Source organism: Scyliorhinus canicula, unplaced genomic scaffold (genome assembly GCF_902713615.1).
Source record: "Scyliorhinus canicula unplaced genomic scaffold, sScyCan1.1, whole genome shotgun sequence".
Lineage (NCBI taxonomy): Eukaryota > Metazoa > Chordata > Chondrichthyes > Carcharhiniformes > Scyliorhinidae > Scyliorhinus > Scyliorhinus canicula.
The window spans coordinates 1407172-1428597 of NW_024056013.1; the positions used below are offsets into that span (position 1 = coordinate 1407172).

Here is a 21426-nt window from a genome sequence, read left to right on the forward strand (position 1 = left end):
GGGTCCTTTATTTTGTTTGGGGCACCACTGTGATCAACCAGGTGTCATGATATGCAGACATGCAGATAATGATTTACAGACAGGCACAGACAGGCAGCTAATGAACACAAGAGAACAGGACATGACCAATGAGCAGGTTCTGTTGTGCGTCGAAACAGACGGACACTGCGCAAAGTTGCCTGCCCGCAACCGCTTTCTTCTCCGTTTCCGTCCGTTGTTTTGCCACCTCCTGATACCTCGACTCACGAGGCCATCGGACAGGCTTCCATCCCACCAGTCAAGGCGCCGTCGTCCCCACCATCACCTTTCTCTGGCGGTCAACCAGGATCAGACGCCAGCCCCAGAGACTGGGCTTATGAACATTTGCTTTGTTTGCTATGTTCTGTTTTCTCACATTAGACAACTGTCTTCACATGTAAATACGTTCACATATGTCACCGCTTGTAAATATGTTAATATATGTGTCACTGTCTGTGTGGAGTCTGCACGTCCTCCCCCTGTGTGCGTGGGTTTCCTCCGGGTGCTCCGGATTCCTCCCACAGTCCAAAGATGTGCGGGTTAGGTGGATTGGCCATGCTAAATTGCCCGTAGTGTCCTAATAAAAGTAAGGTTAAGGGGGGGGTTGTTGGGTTACGGGTATAGGGTGGATACGTGGGTTTGAGTAGGGTGATCATGGCTCGGCACAACATTGAGGGCCGAAGGGCCTGTTCTGTGCTGTACTGTTCTATCTATATGCCACCACATGTAAGTATGGTCACATGTGCCAACAAAACATAAAAAAAGGGGAGGTGTCATGATATGCAGATAATGATATACAGACAGGCAGCTAATGAACACAGAGACCAGGACATGCCCAATGAGCAGGCAGGACACTTAGGGGTGGGATCTGACGATAAAAGGCACGAGACACTCACACTCCGCCTCTTTCCACCGATGAACATGGACAGAGTGAGTCAGGGTGTATGTACAGTATCACACCTCCAGCACGTCGCTAAGAGGTAGTCTGGTTCAGTCAGACAGAGTAACCACACTCAGGTTAGCAGAGAGTCAAACTCATAGAGAACTATGCTAACTGTGCGACAGGTTCAATAAATCAGATTGAACTAACTTCAAGGTCTGGAGTATCTTTTGGTGAAAGCTGCATCCAGTTGCAGCCCGTGTTTTCCCAAAGTACATAACACGACACCGGGAACCTCTCCTGCTCTTACCATCTGTTATTGGCGTGTTCGGAAACGTTGCCCAGGTTGACACTCACCCTCTTTTGGTCGCCTTGCGAACACGCCTTGCTTGGTCACCAAGTCCTGGGGCGGGATTCAAACACGGAACTTGTGCCTGTAGAGGCAGGGATGCTACTCCCCTCACTACAAGGCCCTCCCTTCAGAACTGAACCCTTTCTTCTGACCAGAATCCATCACTTCACATTTCATCCTGCACTCTACCCTGGAACAGCCAGAGACACCTATTTCCCACTCCCTATTTATCGACTGAAGCTCAGCCTTCAGCACCATCATTCCGACAAAACCCATCTCCAAACTCCGTGGCCTTGGCTCCTCTCTCTGCGACTGGATCCTGAACTTTCTAACCCACAGGCCACAATCAGTGAGGATAGGCAACTTAGAGCACCCACTATACTCCTTACACACCTATGACTGTGTGGCCAAATTCCCCTCCAACTCGAGAAATGAGTGGGGGGCGGGGGGGTTGTCTGATCATGGTCAACCTATGGGTTTAAAGGGACTGTGTGTCCACTGAGAACATTAAAGCAAAAGATATGTAGTAACCTGTGTTGTTCTTGAAATTTGTGCACGTTTGTGAAGATAAGTAGGAGTGAAGGAATTTTGTATCATAGCCAGACTTTTCATGTTTAATAAATGTTTGTTTTTGTTGTTGAAAGCTAATTGGCACTCCTGTGACTCTGTTGCTTCACATTTTCTAAACAAAGTTAGAGTCTTTTGAGCCAGGGTTCCCATTCTGGGATCTTCCCATTCAGTTATTACATCACTGGGATTGTAACACTCACCATCTTGCTGTGGAAATATATTGCCGTTCCTTCACTGTCCCTGGGTCAGAATCCTGGTACTTCCTCCCTAACCGCACTGTGGGTGATACCATAGGGACTGCAGCAGTTCAAGAAGTCAGCTCACCACCACCTTCTCAAGGGCAATTAGGGATGGGCAATAAATGCTGACTTAGATAGAGACACACACCTTTGTTTCATTCATTAACGGGATGTGGGCTTTGACCTCGGTAAAGGAATAAAAACTATTAGGTAAGACCTGTTTTAAGCCCATTTAATTGGTTTTCAATGACATCATTGTCTTCTCCATTGTTCTTATGTCCTGGGCCTCTTACAAGGTGATGTCTGAACGAATCGAGTGAGCCTAACTCTACTTTGTGACCTCTGACACTGTTATCAATCCACAGATGGATGGATGGATGGATGGATTTGTTTATTGTCACGTGTACCGAGATACAGTGAAAAGTATTTTTCTGAAAGCAGCTCAACAGATCATTCAGTACATGGGAAGAAAAGGGAATTAAATAAAATTCAAGAAAATACATAATAGGGCAACACAAGATATACAATGTACTACATAAGCATTGACTGCTCCAACCACCTTTATCACGTCAAACAAACACATCTTTCTCACAGGTTGAGGCGAGTTCTCCTGCACAATTCAACTCATTTGTAGCCATTGCTAATTCTGGAAAGGCTGTGACTTGACTAAATTGACCATCATACTTTGCATTTTGAGCCCATAATGCAGTTTGGTATAGTTCTTCAGATATCCACGGTCTGGGTTCTTCTATCACCTCGATGTTCAATGTTACCGCCATGAGACAAACTCCAAACACAGGGCTACACCACAGCCCGCCTACACTGATTAATATTAAAGAAATAAAGAGAGTTAAAAATTGATTGCACATTAACAAGGTGGATATTAATAATAATCTTTATTAGTGTCACAAGTCGGCTTACATTAACACAGCAATGAAGTTACTGTGAAAATCCCCTCGTCACCACATACTGGCGCCTGTTCGGGCACACTGAGGAAGAATTCAGAATGTCTAATTCACCTAACAAGCACATCTTTTGGGACTTTTGGGAGGAAACCGGAACACGCGGAGGAAACCCACGCAGACACGGATAACATGTAGAGTCGTTGAGTTAAAAGCAGCTAAGGCGGGCAGCACGGTGGCACAGTGGTTAGCATTTCTGCCTCACGACGCTGAGGTCCCAGGTTCGATGCCGGCTCTGGGTCACTGTCCGTTTGGAATTTGCATGTTCTCCCCGTGTCTGCGTGGGTTACACCCCCACAACCCAAAGATGTGCAGGGTAGGGGGATTGACCATGCTAAATTGCCACTTAATTGGAAAAAATGAGTTTGGTACACTAAATTTATTTTTTTTAAAAGCAGGTAAGTTATGCTGAACCTTTATCAATCACTGTTTAAATCACAATGGTACGCCGTGCCACGTATCGATGGCCTCAGAACTTTGCCTGAGATCTGCCTCCGGATGCTCCGCCCCCGACCAGCCAAGTTCCCGACGGTGTGGGTCGCGTGTGGTCCCATCCTGTCGGGAACTCGGCATGGCAGCTGTGGACTCAGTCCAGCGCCGCCACAGTCGGGGAAGGGCTGATCCATGGGCAGGGAATTCTTTATTTGTGGCTGGGGGCACTGTCGGGGTGGTCCGGGACGTGCGAGCCAGCCAAAGGGGAGGCATTATTTTGCAGGCCGGGTCCGCAAGCGGCTGCTGCCAAGTAGCACAGCGCGGCCGCTCAGGGGCCGCCAAGCGCATGTGCGGCCACAGACTCCAGGACATATTGGCAACTAGAGCCGGGTGCTCTACGCAGCCGACCTGCTAGCACCCAGCAAAACAGGGAATCAGTAGCCGTTTTACACCATTCTGTCTGGTGTAAAATGCCACCGTTCCCACGCCGGCGTGGGGATATAACCCCAGAATGGGAGAATCCAGCCCCATATGTTTCAATCAGATCCCCTCTCATTCTTCCAAACTCAAGAGGATACAGTCACAGCTTCGCCAAATTTTCCTCCTATGATAACCCCTCACCCGGTCAAGTAAATCTTCTCTGACCAGTTTCAAATTAAATTATGTCCTTTTTGAAATAAGGAGACCAAAACCGTACACAGTACTTTGGATGTGGTCTCACCAATACCCTGTACAACTGCAGTACTTTCCCCTTGCAATAAACAGCAAAATTCCCTTCACCTTCCCGATCATGTACTGTATCTGCACAGTAACTGATCCTGATTCATGTATCAGTACACCCAGATCCCTCTGTACCTCGGAGCTGCAATCTCTGTGTATTTAAATAAGCAATGCAAGATGGTGACTCTCTGTGAGCTCTCTCACACAGATCCACTTCTTACATCTCCGATAATCATACTAATCTCTGAAAACTTAATTCTAACACTAACACTATCACTAACCTTTCTCTTTTACATTCTCTTCACACATCTTCTCTACTGAGTAATACTACACTCCGTATGCTTCACCCGATGGCTGTGTCTATATATTTACATTGTGTATTTTATGTTTGCTCTATGTATTTTCTTTTCATGTACGGAATGATCTGCCTGAGCTGTGCGCAGAGCAATATTTTTCACTGTACCTCGTTACGCGTGACAGTAAATAAATTCAATCCAATACGTTGCTTTTTTATTCTTCCTGCCAAAGTGAACAAATTCACATTTCTCCACATTATGTTCAATCTGCCAAATTGTAGCTCACTTATTTCGCCTATCTGCACCCTTTACAGACTCCTTATGGTCACTCACAACTTATCTTACTCCATACCTTTGTAGCAACAGTAAATTTTGCAACAGTACTTTTGATCTTGTCAACCAAGTCCTGAAAATAGTTGAGGCCCAGTCCTGATCCCTGTGGTAGTCCACAGGTTACATCAAAAATGACTCGTTTTTACCTCCACAATGTTTCCTGTTTGCTAACCAATCCTCTGTCCATGCTGTTACCAGCTACACAATGGGCTTTTATTTTGTGGAGTGAACATTAAGTGGCACCTTGTCAAGTGCCTGCTGGAAATCTAAATACATCACATCCACGGGTCTCCCTTTATCCACATTGCTTGTTACTTCCTCAAAGAACTTCAATGAATTAGTCAAACATGATTTCCCTTTCATAAATTATATTGATTCTGCCTAATTGCACTGAGATTATCTAAGTGCCCACTCCAACCTCCTTAATAACAGAATGAACATGGTTCAGTCCTGCATGGTATTAACAGCAGCAGCAAAAGCAGAATCTAACCCCTGCAGTGACTTGTGAACTCGCTGGTGTCTCAGCAGATTGGATGACCGAGCAAATCTCTTCCCACATATGGAGCAGGTGAATGATCTCTCCCGTGTGAACCTGCTGGTGGCTCAGAAAGTGGGAAGACTGAGCAAATCTCTTCCCACATATCAGGCAGGTGAATGACCTTTCCCCAGTGTGAACTTGTTGGTGTCTCAGAAGGTCCTTTGTGCTCTTAAAGCTCTTCTTACAGTCAGAACATTTAAACGGTCTCTGCTCAGTGTGAACAAGTTGATGCACAGCGAGCTGGGATGGCTGTGTGAATCCTTTCGCACACATGGAGCAAGTGAAGGGTCTCTCCCCAGTGTGAATTCGCTCGTGTATCAGAAGGTGGGGTGAATCAATGAATCCCTTACCACACACAGAGCAAATGAATGTCCTTTCTCCAGTGTGAACTCGCTGGTGTCTCAGACGGTGGGAGGAATGGGTGAATCCCTTCCCACACACAGAGCAGGTGAATGGCCTCTCTCCAGTGTGAACTCGCTGGTGTGTCACCAGATCCTGTTTGCTTTTAAAGCTCTTCCCACAGTCAGAGCATTGAAATGGTCTCTGATCAGAGTGAACTCGCTGGTGTGTCTGTAGCTGAGATAAACGTCCGAATCTCCTCTGACAGAGAGAGCAGGTGAACGGCTTCTCCCCAGTGTGAGTACGCTGATGGGCTTGTAAATCATTTTTACTTTTAAAACACTTCTCACAGTGCGAACATTGAAAAGGTCTCTGATCGGAGTGAACCAGTTGGTGTGTTAGAAGGTGGGATGACTGAGTGAATCCCTTCCCACACACTGAGCAGGTGAAAGGCCTCACCTCCATGTGAGTGCGCTGGTGTCTCAGCAAGTCCTTTGTGCTTTTAAAGTTTTTGTCACAATCAGAACATTGAAATGGTCTCTGATCAGAGTGAACTTGCTGGTGAATCAGGAGGCTTGATAAAGCATTACATCCCTTCCCACATTCGAGGCAAGTGAATGGCCTCTCGTCAGTATGAACACGCTGATGTGTATACAGGCTGGATGAGTAAGCAAATCCTTTCCCACACACAGGACAGGTGAACGGCCTCTCTCCAGTGTGAATACGTCGATGAATATCCAGTGCAGATGGGTAACTGAATCCCTTCCCACAGTCCCCACATTTCAAAGGTTTCTCCATGACAGGGGCTGTTTAGCACAGGGCCAGCAGCACGGTTCAATTCCTGTACCGGCCTCCCCGAACAGGTGCCGGAATGTGGCGACTAGGGGCTTTTCACAGTAACTTTATTTGAAGCCTACTTGTGACAATAAGCGATTTTCATTTCATTTCATGATGTGAGTGCCTTTGTGCATCTCCAGCTTGGATAATGTTTATCTTTGTTTACTCACTGTGAATGCTGTGGTTTTTCTTTCAGGCTGGTGAAAGCTCTTTCCATATTCAGTACATTGGAAACTCTCTCTCTCGGGTATTTGTGTATTTCGATGCTTTCTCAGTAACACTGATGTTTCAAACCCACGCACATTTCTCCTGTATACAAAGGCTGATGGTATTCAGGTTCTGATGAATCACATCACTGAAACATCTTGATGTGAAGTTTGGTTTGAGTTTCACATCTGAAAATTTTGCTAATATCCTGTAAAAATAATTTCACAAAATCCATCACCGTCAGCCCAGGGGGGGGGTTGTGGCCTCCAGCGGGTGTTTGTGAATCCTCCTCGCCACCTGCCAGGGTTTCCTTCCTTGCCAGAGATCAGAGTCCTCATTGATTTGAGTGCAAAGTGTAAGCTCTTATTTATTATCCCCCCTCCCCCATCCTGTGATGTGAACCACCCTCCAGTGTGTGAAGCAGGATGGTGCCCGTTAACCTGGGCCTGTTCCCGGGAGGGAGGGAGAAGCTCCGCAGCTGCAAACCAGGGAGCTGACAATGATGGTGAAGGGTTTGCAGATCCACAAAGTGTTTCCAAATCCTCCCACCCACCGCCTGACGCTGACTCCGCTTCTCCGGGACAAACAAGGGCCTAACCATCAATCACACTGCGCATGCTCCAAACTCTTTGACACAACGCCTGCGCATTGGTGTCCAGCTCTGCGCATGCTCCGGATCCAAGGCCCGGCTGATTGACGGCAGTTCCGGACCAATTGGAAGAGGGGGAGGGACTGGAGGACCGAGCGCGAGCTACTCATTCTCCAACCAATCAGAATGAATGAGGGGCGGGACTGAGCCCGGATCTCCCCCATTGGCTGAAACACGGCATCATTTTGGAAGCTGATTTGTCTCAAACTCCAGGAGAAAACTGGACCTTTCTGTTTGTGGCTTTAAACAGGTGAAACCCTGTGGGTGTAGAGCAAACATTTCAACATTTGTTACTGAAATGTGGAAATCTGAAACTATGTTCACACAATTCAAGAGCTGACTTCACAAAAGAACAGGGCAGAGGGGGACTGTCCACAGTGTCTTTGTTTTTCTTTGCTCTCATTTACCGTTACCTGTTTAAAGGTGTAGTAGGAGCTTTAAAACAATGAATCACAGTGGGCGGGACTCTCCATTCCTGAGACTAAGTGATGCAGGGGCAGGATTTGTGGACTTCCACGACAGCAAAACTGGCGCCTTACGTGGACCGATTCAGTGACTTTGGAGGGCTTCGCACCGGCGCCACGTGGAACATCCAAGCGATGCCATTGAGAAACGGTGTGGGACTCGCCGGGTCTGTGATTGACTCTCGGGAGGCTGACAAGCTGTAGCCGAATATACACATTACACTCCTCACACACACTCATCCCAGCCAACAAGATGGCACTGGTTACAATGGAGCGCACCATCTTGCTGAGGAGTCGGCTGAGGCTAGAGAGCCCATAGCGTGGTACTCGGGGAGACAACCATGTGACCTGTGGCCCTAAATTCACAATGGGAAGTCACCGGTATACACAGCTGCATGGTTACCTTGCAGGTTGCTGTAATGATGCTCCGTGCCGGTCCACCCTACAGCTCAAATCCTGGCTATCCCCAGCTACTCCCCTGACCCTGGTAGAAGCACCCCCCCCCCCCCCCCCCCCCCCGTCCCAGGTTCGATCCCGGCTCTGGGTCATTGTCCGTGTGGAGTTTGCACATTCTCCCCGTGTTCGCGTGGGTTTCGCCCCCACAACCTAAAGATGTGCAAGGTAGGTGGATTGAACATGCTAAATTGCCCCTTAATTGGCAAAAAATGAATTGTGTACTCTAAATTTATATTAAAAAAAGAAAAAAAATTCCACCTAACCTGCACATCTTTGGACTGTGGAAGAAAACCGGAGCACCCGGAGGAAACCCATGCAGACATGGGGAGAACGTGCAGGCTTTGCACAGGCAGTGACCCTAGCTGGGAATTGAACCTGGGACCCTGGAGCTGCAAAGCAACAGTGCTAACCGCTGTGCCACCCTAATGATATGCAAACGGTGTCTAACTGTGCGTGCATTCTGAAAAGTATTGACACCACTGTAGAGGTGATGGATAATTGTGATTTGGCATGAAATCGGTGCCCGCCGTGATTTTGTCAGAATCAATTCTCCACTCAATCACGTTTTGCGATTCCGGTGTAAGCCGATGGAGAATCTCACCCAGGAACTGTTACACTGCTCAAACTGAAACAAAACTAACTGTTTGCCTTTACCAATGAGATAAATGTACCCAGGCCATGCAGACAGACTAGGAAGTGCAGTCCCCAGATAGGTTCAAAATTGATAAGGAGGAAGGGTTGAAATGAAAATGTAAATTTCAGGGGCGCTAGAAATTATCTCTCAGTCTTTCCTGGCAGTGCCAGACTGGAAAATTACAAACCTTTATTCAAAAAGGGTTGTAAGGATAGCCCCAGCAATTACAGACCAACTAGTCTAACACCAGTTGTTCAGCATGCTTCAAGAATCAATTATTCCAGATAAAGTAATCTTTATTGTCACAAGTAGGCTTACATTAACACTGCAATGAAGTTACTGTGAAAAGCTCCTGTGAAGTTACTGTGAAAAGATAGAATTAATAACCACATGGAAAAATGAGGACTTATTTGGTAGAACCAGCATGGATATCTAAAGGGGAAATCATGTTTAATTAATTTGCTGGAGTTCTTTATAGGTAAAGAGAGCAGTTAAAGCATATAATATGAGCGAGCTTAATAACGGCATAAACTACAGGAACAAGCTGGTTATGGTAAACTTGTACAAGACACTAATTAGACCTCAGTTGGAATATTCTGTACAGATCTGAGCCCATGCCTTCTTCTAACTAACAACAGGAGACACAGAGTCAGGTAATAACAGTGTATTCATGATTCAGGCATGGAGGGAACTACCCCAGAGAAACCTCTGGAGTAGCACTTTCTCCTGATACAGCTCTTTGTCTTTCCCCCTTAATGTTTAATATCACCTGGATGGAGCTCAGAAAGGACAATTAGAGGAGTGGGTGGGGCAGGGAGGGTGGTGATCATATGACAAGAAAATAATTTCAGCCTGGACACAGTACACGAGCACGGTGACCATCCACTTCTTGTCCCTGTTAACAAAATAAAGCATAGTATTTATTTTCAATCTAGTTATCGGACGTTTTTCATTTTTTACCTGACACACTTATCTCCATGGTAACACAGATACTTTACTTCCTTCCCTCATTTGTGAATCGGCAATAAAAGATTTGTTCCTCCCAATTCATCCAGATCATCATGTTGAACATCCCAATTAGTCTTCCTATCACGCAGCCGGATTAGTTGGGACACAGGTTCAGGTGCTGATGAACATCCTGGCGTTTCCTCAGCCACCAGTAGTAATTATGGACATATGGGGACAGGAAAGAGAAACACTCCCCAAATCTCATCCCGAAACAAAATTAATTATTTTGCAAGACATTAAGGTGTGATGCAAGTCAAATTAGAACCATTTTGTAATAGAAACCCCCATCATGTAGGATAGGTGAGACCTTACTTGCTGAGGGAAAGCCTTTGCGATGGTGTACCACTGCTTTCCCATACTCACTCCAGGGTCTGGGTCCTGACAAGTTTAAAAATTCAGGTTTAACTGGAGTCTGTCAGACCAGTGCCAACAATTGTGTTTTATATTTTGGGTGGATCCCATGAATCTCCTCTAGAGCAGCTTTCCGGGTGAGGCAGTCATCCTGTTTGTTACAATCACCCTCTTCACTAACTTCACTAATAGGTTTTAGGTGCGAGGGGCAAGGTTTAGAGGAGATGCACGAGGCAAGTTTTTTACACAGAGAGTAGTGGATGCCTGGAACACGCTGCCGGAGGAGATGGCGGAAGCAGGGATGATAGTGACATTCAAGGGGCATCTGGACAAATACATGAACAGGATGGGAATAGAGGGATACGGACCCAGAAAGCGTAGAAGATTTTAGATTAGACGGGCAGCATGGTCGGCATGGGCTTGGCGAGCCGAAGGGCCTGTTCCTGTGCTGTTCTTTTCTTTGTTCTTTGTGATCCCTGCTGCTAATGTACCTTTGCCTTACAAATAGCAATTCTCTCTTATCAGCAACATCCCAAATTATTCAGAGTTTGGAGTGGAGGGTGAGTGGTTTCCTTTCTGCCATGGATAAGCTGTGTGTTTTCTTTTTTTGCCAGAGATATATGTTTTCAATAAGGGTCTAACAGTGAATGAAGCTTTCAGAATCGTTGGTAATTTTATCAGGAACAATTTCAAGGGCTTTGATTATGATGACGTCCTGCGATTTATGGGCTAAATATTGTGGTGGGTATTTAATGAGGATACTACAGCTGTTATTGGGAATCAAAGACACAGCAACCAGACTGATACGGACCTTGTTCATAAAACCGAGATTCATTCACAAACTCCAGTACAGTCGAACAGTGATGTGGCTTTAATAAGTCTATTGGACTTGGCCTGTTTCCTCTGACCGGTATGTGGGGCCCTTTCAGACGACAACATTCCAGCCAAGTGGGAATTGTGAAATTGCAGGATAGAATTAGAATTAGAACAGTACAGCACAGAACAGGCCCTTCGGCCCTCGATGTTGTGCCGAGCAATGATCACCCTACTCAAGCCCACGTATACCTATACCAGTAACCCAACAACCCCCATTAACCTTATTTTTTTAGGACACTAAGGGCAATTTAGCCTGGCCAATCCACCTAACCCGCACATCTTTGGCCTGTGGGAGGAAACCGGAGCACCCAGAGGAAACCCACGCACACACGGGGAGGATGTGCAGACTCCACACAGACAGTGACCCAGCCGGGAATCGAACCTGGGACCCTGGAGCTGTGAAGCATTTATGCTAACCACCATGCTACTGTGCTGCCCTTAAATGCCTTTATTTTGTAACCCCATAATTCATCTACTCTATCACATGAAGATACTGCCTTGACTAGACCCTTATGAATAATGTCACTGTGGTTTGTGCGGACTGTAAATTGTTGAATTAACTCAATTAGATGCTCTGTGTGCATAACTAACAGTGAGGACCTGATATCTGCTCAACAAATTAGGCAATCAATTTTTCCACAGGGGTGAATGTGACTGAACTATCCAACTGCAAAGCCTTTTCAATTAAGCACTGGATTACATGAGCAGATCTACATTGTTCTGACTCTGCCAGCAAGGCTGTGGGATTAATTGGATAGATCTTCCAAAGAGCCAGTACAGATAAGGCCAAACGACTTTTATTTGTGCAGTAATATAGAACATAGAACATAGAACATAGAACGATACAGCGCAGTACAGGCCCTTCGGCCCACGATGTTGCACCGACATGGGAAGTCAAAAACTAAAGGCCATCTAACCTACACTATGCCATTATCATCCATATGCTTATCCAATAAACTTTTAAATGCCCTCAATGTTGGCGAGTTCACTACTGTTGCAGGTAGGGCATTCCACGGCCTCACCACTCTTTGCGTAAAAAACCTACCTCTGACGTCTGTCCTATATCTATTACCCCTCAATTTAACCTTATGTCCCCTCTGTGCTAGCCACCTCCATCCACGGGAGAAGGCTCTCACTGTCCACCCTATCTAACCCTCTGATCATTTTGTATGCCTCTATTAAGTCACCTCTTAACCTTCTTCTCTCTAACGAGAACAACCTTAAGTCCATCAGCCTTTCCTCATAAGATTTTCTCTCCATACCAGGCAACATCCTGGTAAATCTCCTCTGCACCCGTTCTAAAGCTTCCACGTCCTTCCTATAATGAGGCGACCAGAACTGTACGCAATACTCCAAATGCGGCCGTACCAGAGTTTTGTACAGCTGCAACATGACCTCATGGCTCCGGAACTCAATCCCTCTACCAATAAAGGCCAACACACCATAGGCCTTCTTCACAACCCTATCAACCTGGGTGGCAACTTTCAGGGATCTATGTACATGGACACCGAGATCCCTCTGCTCATCCACACTGCCAAGAATTTTACCATTAGCCAAATATTCCGCATTCCTGTTTTTCTTTCCAAAGTGAATCACCTCACACTTCTCTACATTAAACTCCATTTGCCACCTCTCAGCCCAGCTCTGCAGCTTATCTATGTCCCGCTGTAACCTGCAACATCCTTCCACACTGTCTACAACTCCACCGACTTTAGTGTCGTCTGCAAATTTACTCACCCAACCTTCTGTGCCCTCCTCTAGGTCATTTATAAAAATGACAAACAGCAACGGCCCCAGAACAGATCCTTGTGGTACGCCACTCGTAACTGAACTCCATTCTGAACATTTGCCATCAACTACCACCCTCTGTCTTCTTTCAACTAGCCAATTTCTGATCCACATCTCTAAATCACCCTCAATCCCCAGCCTCCGTATTTTCTGCAATAGCCGACTGTGGGGAACCTTATCAAACGCTTTACTGAAATCCATATACACCACATCAACTGCTCTACCCTCGTCTACCTGTTCAGTCACCTTCTCAAAGAACTCGATAAGGTTTGTGAGGCATGACCTACCCTTCACAAAACCATGCTGACTATCCCTAATCATATTATTCCTATCTAGATGATTATAAATCGTATCTTTTATAATCCTCTCCAAGACTTTACCCACAACAGACGTGAGGCTCACCGGCCTATAGTTACCGGGGTTATCTCTACTCCCCTTCTTGAACAAAGGGACCACATTTGCTACCCTCCAGTCCTCTGGCACTATTCCTGTAGCCAATGATGACATAAAAATCAAAGCCTAAAGGCTCAGCAATCTCTTCCCTGGCTTCCCAGAGAATCCTAGGATAAATCCCATCAGGCCCCGGGGACTTATCTATTTTCACCTTGTCCAGAATTGCCAACACTTCTTCCCTACGCACCTCAATGCCATCTATTCTAATAGCCTGGGTCTCAGCATTCTCCTCCACCACATTATCTTTTTCCTGAGTGAATACTGACGAAAAGTATTCATTTAGTATCTCGCTTATCCCCTCAGCCTCCACACACAACTTCCCACCACTGTCCTTGACTGGCCCTACTCTTACCCTAGTCATTCTTTTATTCCTGACATACCTATAGAAAGCTTTTGGGTTTTCCTTGATCCTACCTGCCAAAGACTTCTCATGTCCCCTCCTTGCTCGTCTTAGCTCTCTCTTTAGATTCTTCCTCGCTTCCTTGTAACTATCAAGCGCCCCAACTGAAACTTCATGCCTCATCTTCACATAGGCCTCCTTCTTCCTCTTAACAAGAGATTCCACTTCTTTGGTAAACCACGGTTCCCTCGCTCGACCCCTTCCTCCCTGCCTGACTGGTACGTACTTATCAAGAACACGCAATAGCTGTTCCTTGAACAAGCTCCACATATCCAGTGTGCCCAACCCTTGCAGCCTACTTCTCCAACCTACACATCCTAAGTCATGTCTAATGGCATCATAATTGCCCTTCCCCCAGCTATAACTCTTGCCCTGTGGGGTATACTTATCCCTTTCCATCACTAACGTAAAGGTCACCGAATTGTGGTCACTGTTTCCAAAGTGCTCACCTACCTCCAGATCTAATACCTGGCCTGGTTCATTACCCAAAACCAAATCCAATGTGGCCTCGCCTCTTGTTGGCCTGTCAACATATTGTGTCAGGAAACCCTCCTGCACACATTGTACAAAGAACGACCCATCTAATGTACTCAAACTATATCTTTTCCAGTCAATATTTGGAAAGTTAAAGTCTCCCATAACAACTACCCTGTTACTTTCGCTCTTTTCCAGAATCATCTTCGCCATCCTTTCCTCTACATCCCTAGAACTATTAGGTGGCCTATAGAAAACTCCCAACAGGGTGACGTCTCCTTTCCTGTTTCTAACCTCAGCCCATACTACCTCGGAAGAAGAGTCTCCATCTAGCATCCTTTCCGCCACCGTAATACTGTCCTTGACTAGTAGCGCCACACCTCCCCCTCTTTTGCCCCCTTCTCTGAGCTTACTAAAACACCTAAACCCCGGAACCTGCAACAACCATTCCTGTCCCTGCTCTATCCATGTCTCTGAAATGGCCACAACATCGAAGTCCCAGGTACCAACCCATGCTGCCAGTTCCCCTATCTTATTTCGTATACATGATGTGGAGATGCCGGCGTTGGACTGGGGTGAGCACAGTAAGAAGTCTTACAACACCAGGTTAAAGTCCAACAGGTTTGTTTCAAACACGAGCTTTCGGAGCACGGCTCCTTCTTCAGGTGAATGGAAAGGCTTGTTCCAGAAATGTTTATATAGACACAGTCAGAGATGCCCGGAATGCGAGCACCTGCAGGCAATCAAATCATCAAAGATGCAGAGAGAGAGGTAACTCCAGGTTAAAGAGGTGTGAATTGTCCCAAGCCAGTTCAGTCGGTAGGCCTCTGCAAGTCCAGGCTTGTTGGTGGGGGCCGAATGTAATGCGACATGAATCCCAGATCCCGGGATATTTCGTATACTCCTGGCATTGAAGTAGACACACTTCAAACCACCTACCTGAACACTGGCACCCTCCTGCGAAGTCAAATTTGTGCTCCTGACCTCTATACTCTCAATCTCCCGTACCCCAAAACTACAATCCAGGTTCCCATGCCCCTGCTGAATTAGTTTAAACCCCCCCAAAGAGCACTAACAAATCTCCCCCCCCAGGATATTGGTGCCCCTCAGGTTCATCCTGTAGACCATCCTGTCTATAGAGGTCCCACCTTCCCCAGAAAAAGCCCCAATATTATGTAAAACAGTGAATATTCAGAATTAACGATGGAGAGGGAAGACAGAGGAACCAGTGACTGTGATTGAACCCAGCCAGAGTCAGAAACATCAGAGGAGGGATGAGAGAGGATAATATAAAAGCTTTAAAAACCTCTGCATGGTCGCACAGGAGAATTTTGAGATATAGAGCATAGCAGATCACCAATTCACAATTTGAGATTTTTAAAATTAACTTATCTCCAATGGTAACAAAGTTATTTTTTATGAACTGATTGAGCTTTCAATGGTGTGGTTATTACCCAACATTCCGGGCGGCTGTGAATGTGCCCTACTCACACCATAGGAGCTGGTGCGCAGGCGCAGTACTGTATCTGGAGCATGCGCAGTGTCACTTTTCCCGGAGCCTTTCGAATGCGGGAGCTGTTTTTTACGGGTGAGTAGGTGGAGCGGAGAGAGGAATGGAGCCGGGAGTCAGGGTGGGGAGGGAGCAGAGACTTTATAAACACCCGGTGAAGGCCACAGAGTCTGAATAAGAGCCTGCAGGTCCCGTGTTTGCAGCTGCGCGGCTTTTATCTGGGATCAGGCCCAATTCCACGGCCGCCATCTTTGTTCAGCGGGGAGCAGAGCGCATGCGCGGCCATCACCTTTGTGACGTGTGTGTGGGGGCGGGGTCTCTGTGCGGAGGCGGCTTTGGACCGGGTGGAGTGACGCCACCTGTCTGACATATTCTGGGAAGGTTTGGCCCCAAGTTTGTGGCATTGGTGCGGCTGTTGTCATGTGGCCCCGGTGGCGAGTGTACAGACAAACGAGATGAGTTCACAGAGTTTTGGTTTGTACAGGGGAACAAGGCAGGGGTATCCGCTGTCACCATATTGTTTGTGCTGCTGATAGAGCCCTTCGCGATGGCCCTTAAGGGGTCAGTCCAGTGGCAGTGGGATAGGGGGGGGGGGGGCAGTGGGATAGGGGGGGGGGGGCAGGGGGATAGGGGGGGGGGGGGCAGGGGGATTGGGGGGGGGGGGGCAGGGGGATGGGGGGGGGGGGGGCAGGGGGATAGGGGGGGGGTGGCAGGGGGATAGGGGGGGGGTGGCAGGGGGATTGGGGGGGGGGGGGCAGGGGGATAGGGGGGGGGGGGGCAGGGGGATTGGGGGGGGGGGGCAGGGGGATTGGGGGGGGGGGGGCAGGGGGATTGGGGGGGGGGGGCAGGGGGATTGGGGGGGGGGGGCAGGGGGATTGGGGGGGGGGGGCAGGGGGGTTGGGGGGGGGGGCAGGGGGATTGGGGGGGGGGGGGGCAGGGGGATTGTGGGTAGGGGGATTGGGGGGGGGGGCAGGGGGATTGGGGGGGGGGGGGCAGGGGGATTGGGGGGGGGGGTGGCAGTGGGATTGGGGGGGGGGGGCAGGGGGATTGGGGGGGGGGGGCAGGGGGATTGGGGGGGGGGGGCAGGGGGATTGGGGGGGGGGGGGCAGGGGGATTGGGGGGGGGGGGGGGCAGGGGGATGGGGGGGGGGGGCGGGGGATTGGGGGGGGGGGGGCAGGGGGATTGGGGGGGGGGGGGCAGGGGGATTGGGGGGGGGGGGGCAGGGGGATTGGGGGCAGGGGGATTGGGGGGGGGGGCAGGGGGATTGGGGGGGGGGCAGGGGGATTGGGGGGGGGGGGGGGGCAGGGGGGTTGGGGGGGGGGGGGGGGCAGGGGGATTGGGGGGGGGGGGGGGGCAGGGGGATTGGGGGGGGGGGGCAGGGGGATTGGGGGGGGGGGGCAGGGGGATTGGGGGGGGGGGGGGGCAGGGGGATTGGGGGGGGGGGCAGGGGGATTGGGGGGGGGGGGGGCAGGGGGATTGGGGGGGGGGGGGGGCAGGGGGATTGGGGGGGGGGGGGGGGCAGGGGGATTGGGGGGGGGGGGGGGCAGGGGGATTGGGGGGGGGGGGGCAGGGGGATTGGGGGGGGGGGGGGGCAGGGGGATTGGGGGGGGGGGGGGGCAGGGGGATTGGGGGGGGGGGGGGGCAGGGGGATTGGGGGGGGGGGGCAGGGGGATTGGGGGGGGGGGGGCAGGGGGGTTGGGGGGGGGGGCAGGGGGATTGGGGGGGGGGGCAGGGGGATTGGGGGGGGGGGGCAGGGGGTTGGGGGGGGGGGGGCAGGGGATTGGGGGGGGGGGCAGGGGGATTGGGGGGGGGGCAGGGGGATTGGGGGGGGGGGGCAGGGGGATTGGGGGGGGGGCAGGGAACACTGGGTGTCGCTGTGTCGGACTCATTGGAGAGGATGGGGAGAATTATGGATATATTAAAGAGGTCAGGGCCTTCTCGGGATATAAGTTGAATGTCGGGAAGAGTGAGGTGTTTCCGGTGAATGCGGCGGGTCGGGGCCAATCTGGGGCGTTGCTATTTAGGGTAGCCAGGGACAGGTTTGGGTATTTGGGAGTTCAGGTGACGGGGGAAGTGGTCAATGATGTAGAAGTGGAACCTGAGAACGTTGGTGGAGGAGGTCTGGGGACTTTAGGAGATGGGATACACCACACCTGACATTGGCAGGAAGGGTCTAGGCTGTTAAAATGTAAATTCTGGCAAAGTTCCTGTTTGTATTCCAGACCCTCCCGACCTTCATCCCGAAGGCCTTTTTACGGAATTGACGCAGCAATCTCGGAGTTTATATGGGCGGGGAAGGTACCGAGGGTGAAGAGGGCCCTGTTACAGAGACAGAAAGGGGGGTTGGCACTACCAAGCCTGCTGTATTGCGACTGGGCGGTGAATGAGGAGAAGGTGAGGTGGTGGTGGGAAGGAGTGGGTTAGGATGGAGGAGGAGTCCTGTAGAGGGTCCAGCCTGAAGGCCATGGTGACTGCGTCGCTTCTGCAGGCGCCAGGGAGAAACGCGGATAGCCCGGTGGAGCAGTCCCGATTAGGGTGTGAAACCAGTTGAGGAGGCACTTTTGGATGGAGGGGATGTTGGTGCTGACACCGCTGTGTGGGAACTATGGGTTTAAGCCGGGGGAGGCCGATGGGCTGCATAGGAAGTGGAGGGAGGTGGGGCTGGTGAGGGCCAGCGATCTATATCTGGAGCAGAGGTTTGCAGGTCTGGCAGAGCAGTTGGAGAGGGTGGAGCCGCCGAAGGGAAGCGAGTTCAGGTATATGCAAATGAGGGACTTTGAGCGGTAGGAATAGAGAGGGTTTCCCAGGCTGCCGGAGTATTCCCTGTTGGAGTGGCTGCGGCTCCCGGATGTAGAAGGAGAGGGCAGGATTGAGAATATCTATGGGTGGCTGGTGAAGCACGGGGGGAGTGCAGATGGTGAGGAATAAATGGGAAGAGGAGTGGGGGGGAAAGATAGGATGTGGAGTGAGGCAATGCGCAGAGTAAATTCAACCTCATGTGTGAGGATGAGTTTGATTCAGTTGAAGATGGTCCACAGGATGCATGTGACTTGGGCGAGGATGAGTGTGTTCTTCCAAGGGGTGGCAGACAAATGTGAGAGTGTGGGTGAGGACCGGCAAATCACGCACATATGTTCTGGGGCTGTGAGAAGTTAGTGAGGGGGCATTCGGGACGCAACCGAAGATTGTGGGGGTAGAGGTCAGGCCGAACCCAATGGTGACTATTTTTGGGGTATCGGCAATGCCAGAGCTGATGGAGGGGAGGACGGCCAATGTTGTGGGTCGCCTCTCTGATTGACTGGCGAAGGAATTCTTTTGGATTGGCGATCGGCAACACCATCAGGGGTGGCGGCCTGGCTGGGGTCCTTTACGATTTCCTCCGACTGGAAACAATCAAGTTGGAGTTGACGGGATCAGCGGAGGGCTTTGAGACACGGTGGGGACTGTTCATGGACAATGTTTGAGGAATTATTTGTTGCAGTGGGGTTGGTGGGGGAAGGGGATGAATAGGGGAAAAACTTGCACAAACTGAACTTTGGGGTGTTGACAATGTTTTTTGATTCATGCCTTTGTAGTATTGAATAAAATACATTAAATATATATATAATATATATATATATATATATATATATATATATATATATATTCATTCAAGGCTCAGTTAGATTTTTGATCTTCAAGGGAGTTGAGGGTTATGGGTGACAGGAAGAAAATGAAGTTAAGGTCACAATCAGATCAGCCATAATATTAGCTGGAAGAGCAGGCTTGATGGGCCGAATGGCCTACTCTTATTTCTTAGGATCTTATGATCTCTCTGTTGAGAACTAGAAACGCTGAGTGTTGACCTGTCGATCAGGAGAATAGGGAGGGTGTATATTAGATAATGGAGCGAGATAGGAGGGAGAGTGTGTGTGTTTTTGTACAGATGCATGGGGTGAAATTTACAGCTTTTGGGGAACAAGAGAGGAAAGCATGTTCCACTAGAATTGGCCAACACCTTGGCATCTACATTTAGCAGCGAGATCGCCTATATGACCCACACTGCAGAGGGTCCTTGTCCCGCTTCAGGATCAAGGAAATCAGTGCCCGTGACATATTTGGGGGCAAAGCCCCCCCCCCCCCTCCCCGCCCACCCCTTGCCTCGTCAAAGGTCCGGACCAACAGGGGGCCCAACAGGTCTGCATACCTGTTATAAAATTCGGCTGGAAACCCATCCAGCCCCGGCGCCTTCCCCGACTGCATGCTCCCTATCCCTTTAACCAACTCCTCCAGCTCAATCGCCGCCCCCAGTCCCTCCACCTGCCCCTCCTCCACCCTCGGAAATCACAGCTTGTCCAAGAAGCGCCCCATTCCACACCCCTCCAACGGGGGTTCAGACCGGTACAGTTCCCCATAGAAAGTCCCTGAAGACCCCATTAACATCTACCCCCCCTCCGCACCATCTTCCCACCTCTATCCGTCACTCCCCCAATCTCCCTGGCTTTCGGAGCTGGTGTGCCAGCATCCTGCTCGCCTTCTCCCCCATGTTCATACACCGCCCCCTGTGCGTTCCTCCACTGAGCTTTCCGCCTTTCTGGTAGTTAATGGGTCGAACCTGGCCTGAAGGCTACACCTCACCCCCAGCAATCCCTCCTCCGGAGCCTCCGTATATCTCCTATCCACCCTCACCATCTCCCCTATCAGTCTCTCCCTCTCCCTCTACTCCCCTCTCTCCCTATGGGTTCGGATGGAAATCAACTCCCCTCTAGTCACCACCTTCAATGCCACCCAGACTGTCCCCACTCGGACCTCCCCATTATCGTTGGCCTCAAGGTACCTCTCAATACATCCCCAAACCCTCTCGGCCACCTCCTCATTTGCCAGCCCCCACCTCCAAGCACCAGAGCGGACGTTGTCCCTCTCCTCCCCCAGCCCGAGGTCCATCCAGTGCGGGGCATGATCCGAAATGGCAATGGCAGAGTATTCAACATCCTCCACCCTCGAAACCAGCCCCCTGCTCAGGATGAAAAAAAACAATCCTCGAATAGGCCTTATGCACGTGGGAGAAAAACGAGTATTCCCTGGCCCTTGTCTCGCAAACCTCCAGGGATCCACCCCCCCGACCCCCCCCCCCCCCCCCCCCCCCCCCCCACCACCTGATCCATAATCCCCTCAACACTGGCCTCCTACCCGTCTGGGACTTGGATCGATCCAATGGGGATCCAGCACCGTGTTGAAGTCCCCCCCCATGATCAGGCCCCCCACCTCCAGGTCCGGAATGCGGCCCAACATACGCCGCATAAACCCCGCATTGTCCCAATTTGGGGCGTAAACATTCACCAACACCACCCCTTCCCCTGCAGCTTGCCACTCACCATCACATACCTCCCGCCACTGTCAGCCACCACATTTAACGCCTCGAACGACACCCTCTTTCCCCACCAGGATTCTTCTCATCCAGCCCTGAGTGAAATACTTGGCCCACCCATTCCTTCCTCAGCCGAACCTGGTCCACCACTTTCAGGTGTGTCTCTTGGAGCATGGCCACATCCGCCTTCAGCCCCTTCAAGTTCGCAAACACCCGGCCCATTTGACCGGCCCATTCAGGCCCCCTCACATTCCAGGTTATCAGCCGATCATAGGCTCCCTGCCCTCCTTCCC

The 21426-nt window shown here is 50.1% G+C and overlaps 1 protein-coding gene across 1 annotated transcript; it reads right to left on the reverse strand.

Annotated features, from left to right (window-relative positions):
• Positions 1-3313: 3313 nt before the first annotated feature.
• On the reverse strand, positions 3314-6477 carry LOC119961542 (zinc finger protein 271-like). Its single transcript, XM_038788866.1, has one exon. The coding sequence runs from the start codon at positions 6475-6477 to the stop codon at positions 5263-5265; it is 1215 nt and encodes a 404-aa protein (XP_038644794.1). The 3' UTR covers positions 3314-5262.
• Between the last annotated feature and the right edge of the window lie 14949 nt (positions 6478-21426).

What these genes read in the sequence shown, in the direction of transcription:
- LOC119961542 (XM_038788866.1), bottom strand. Translation starts at nt 6,477, where the DNA reads ATGGAGAAACCTTTGAAATGTGGGGACTGTGGGAAGGGATTCAGTTAC.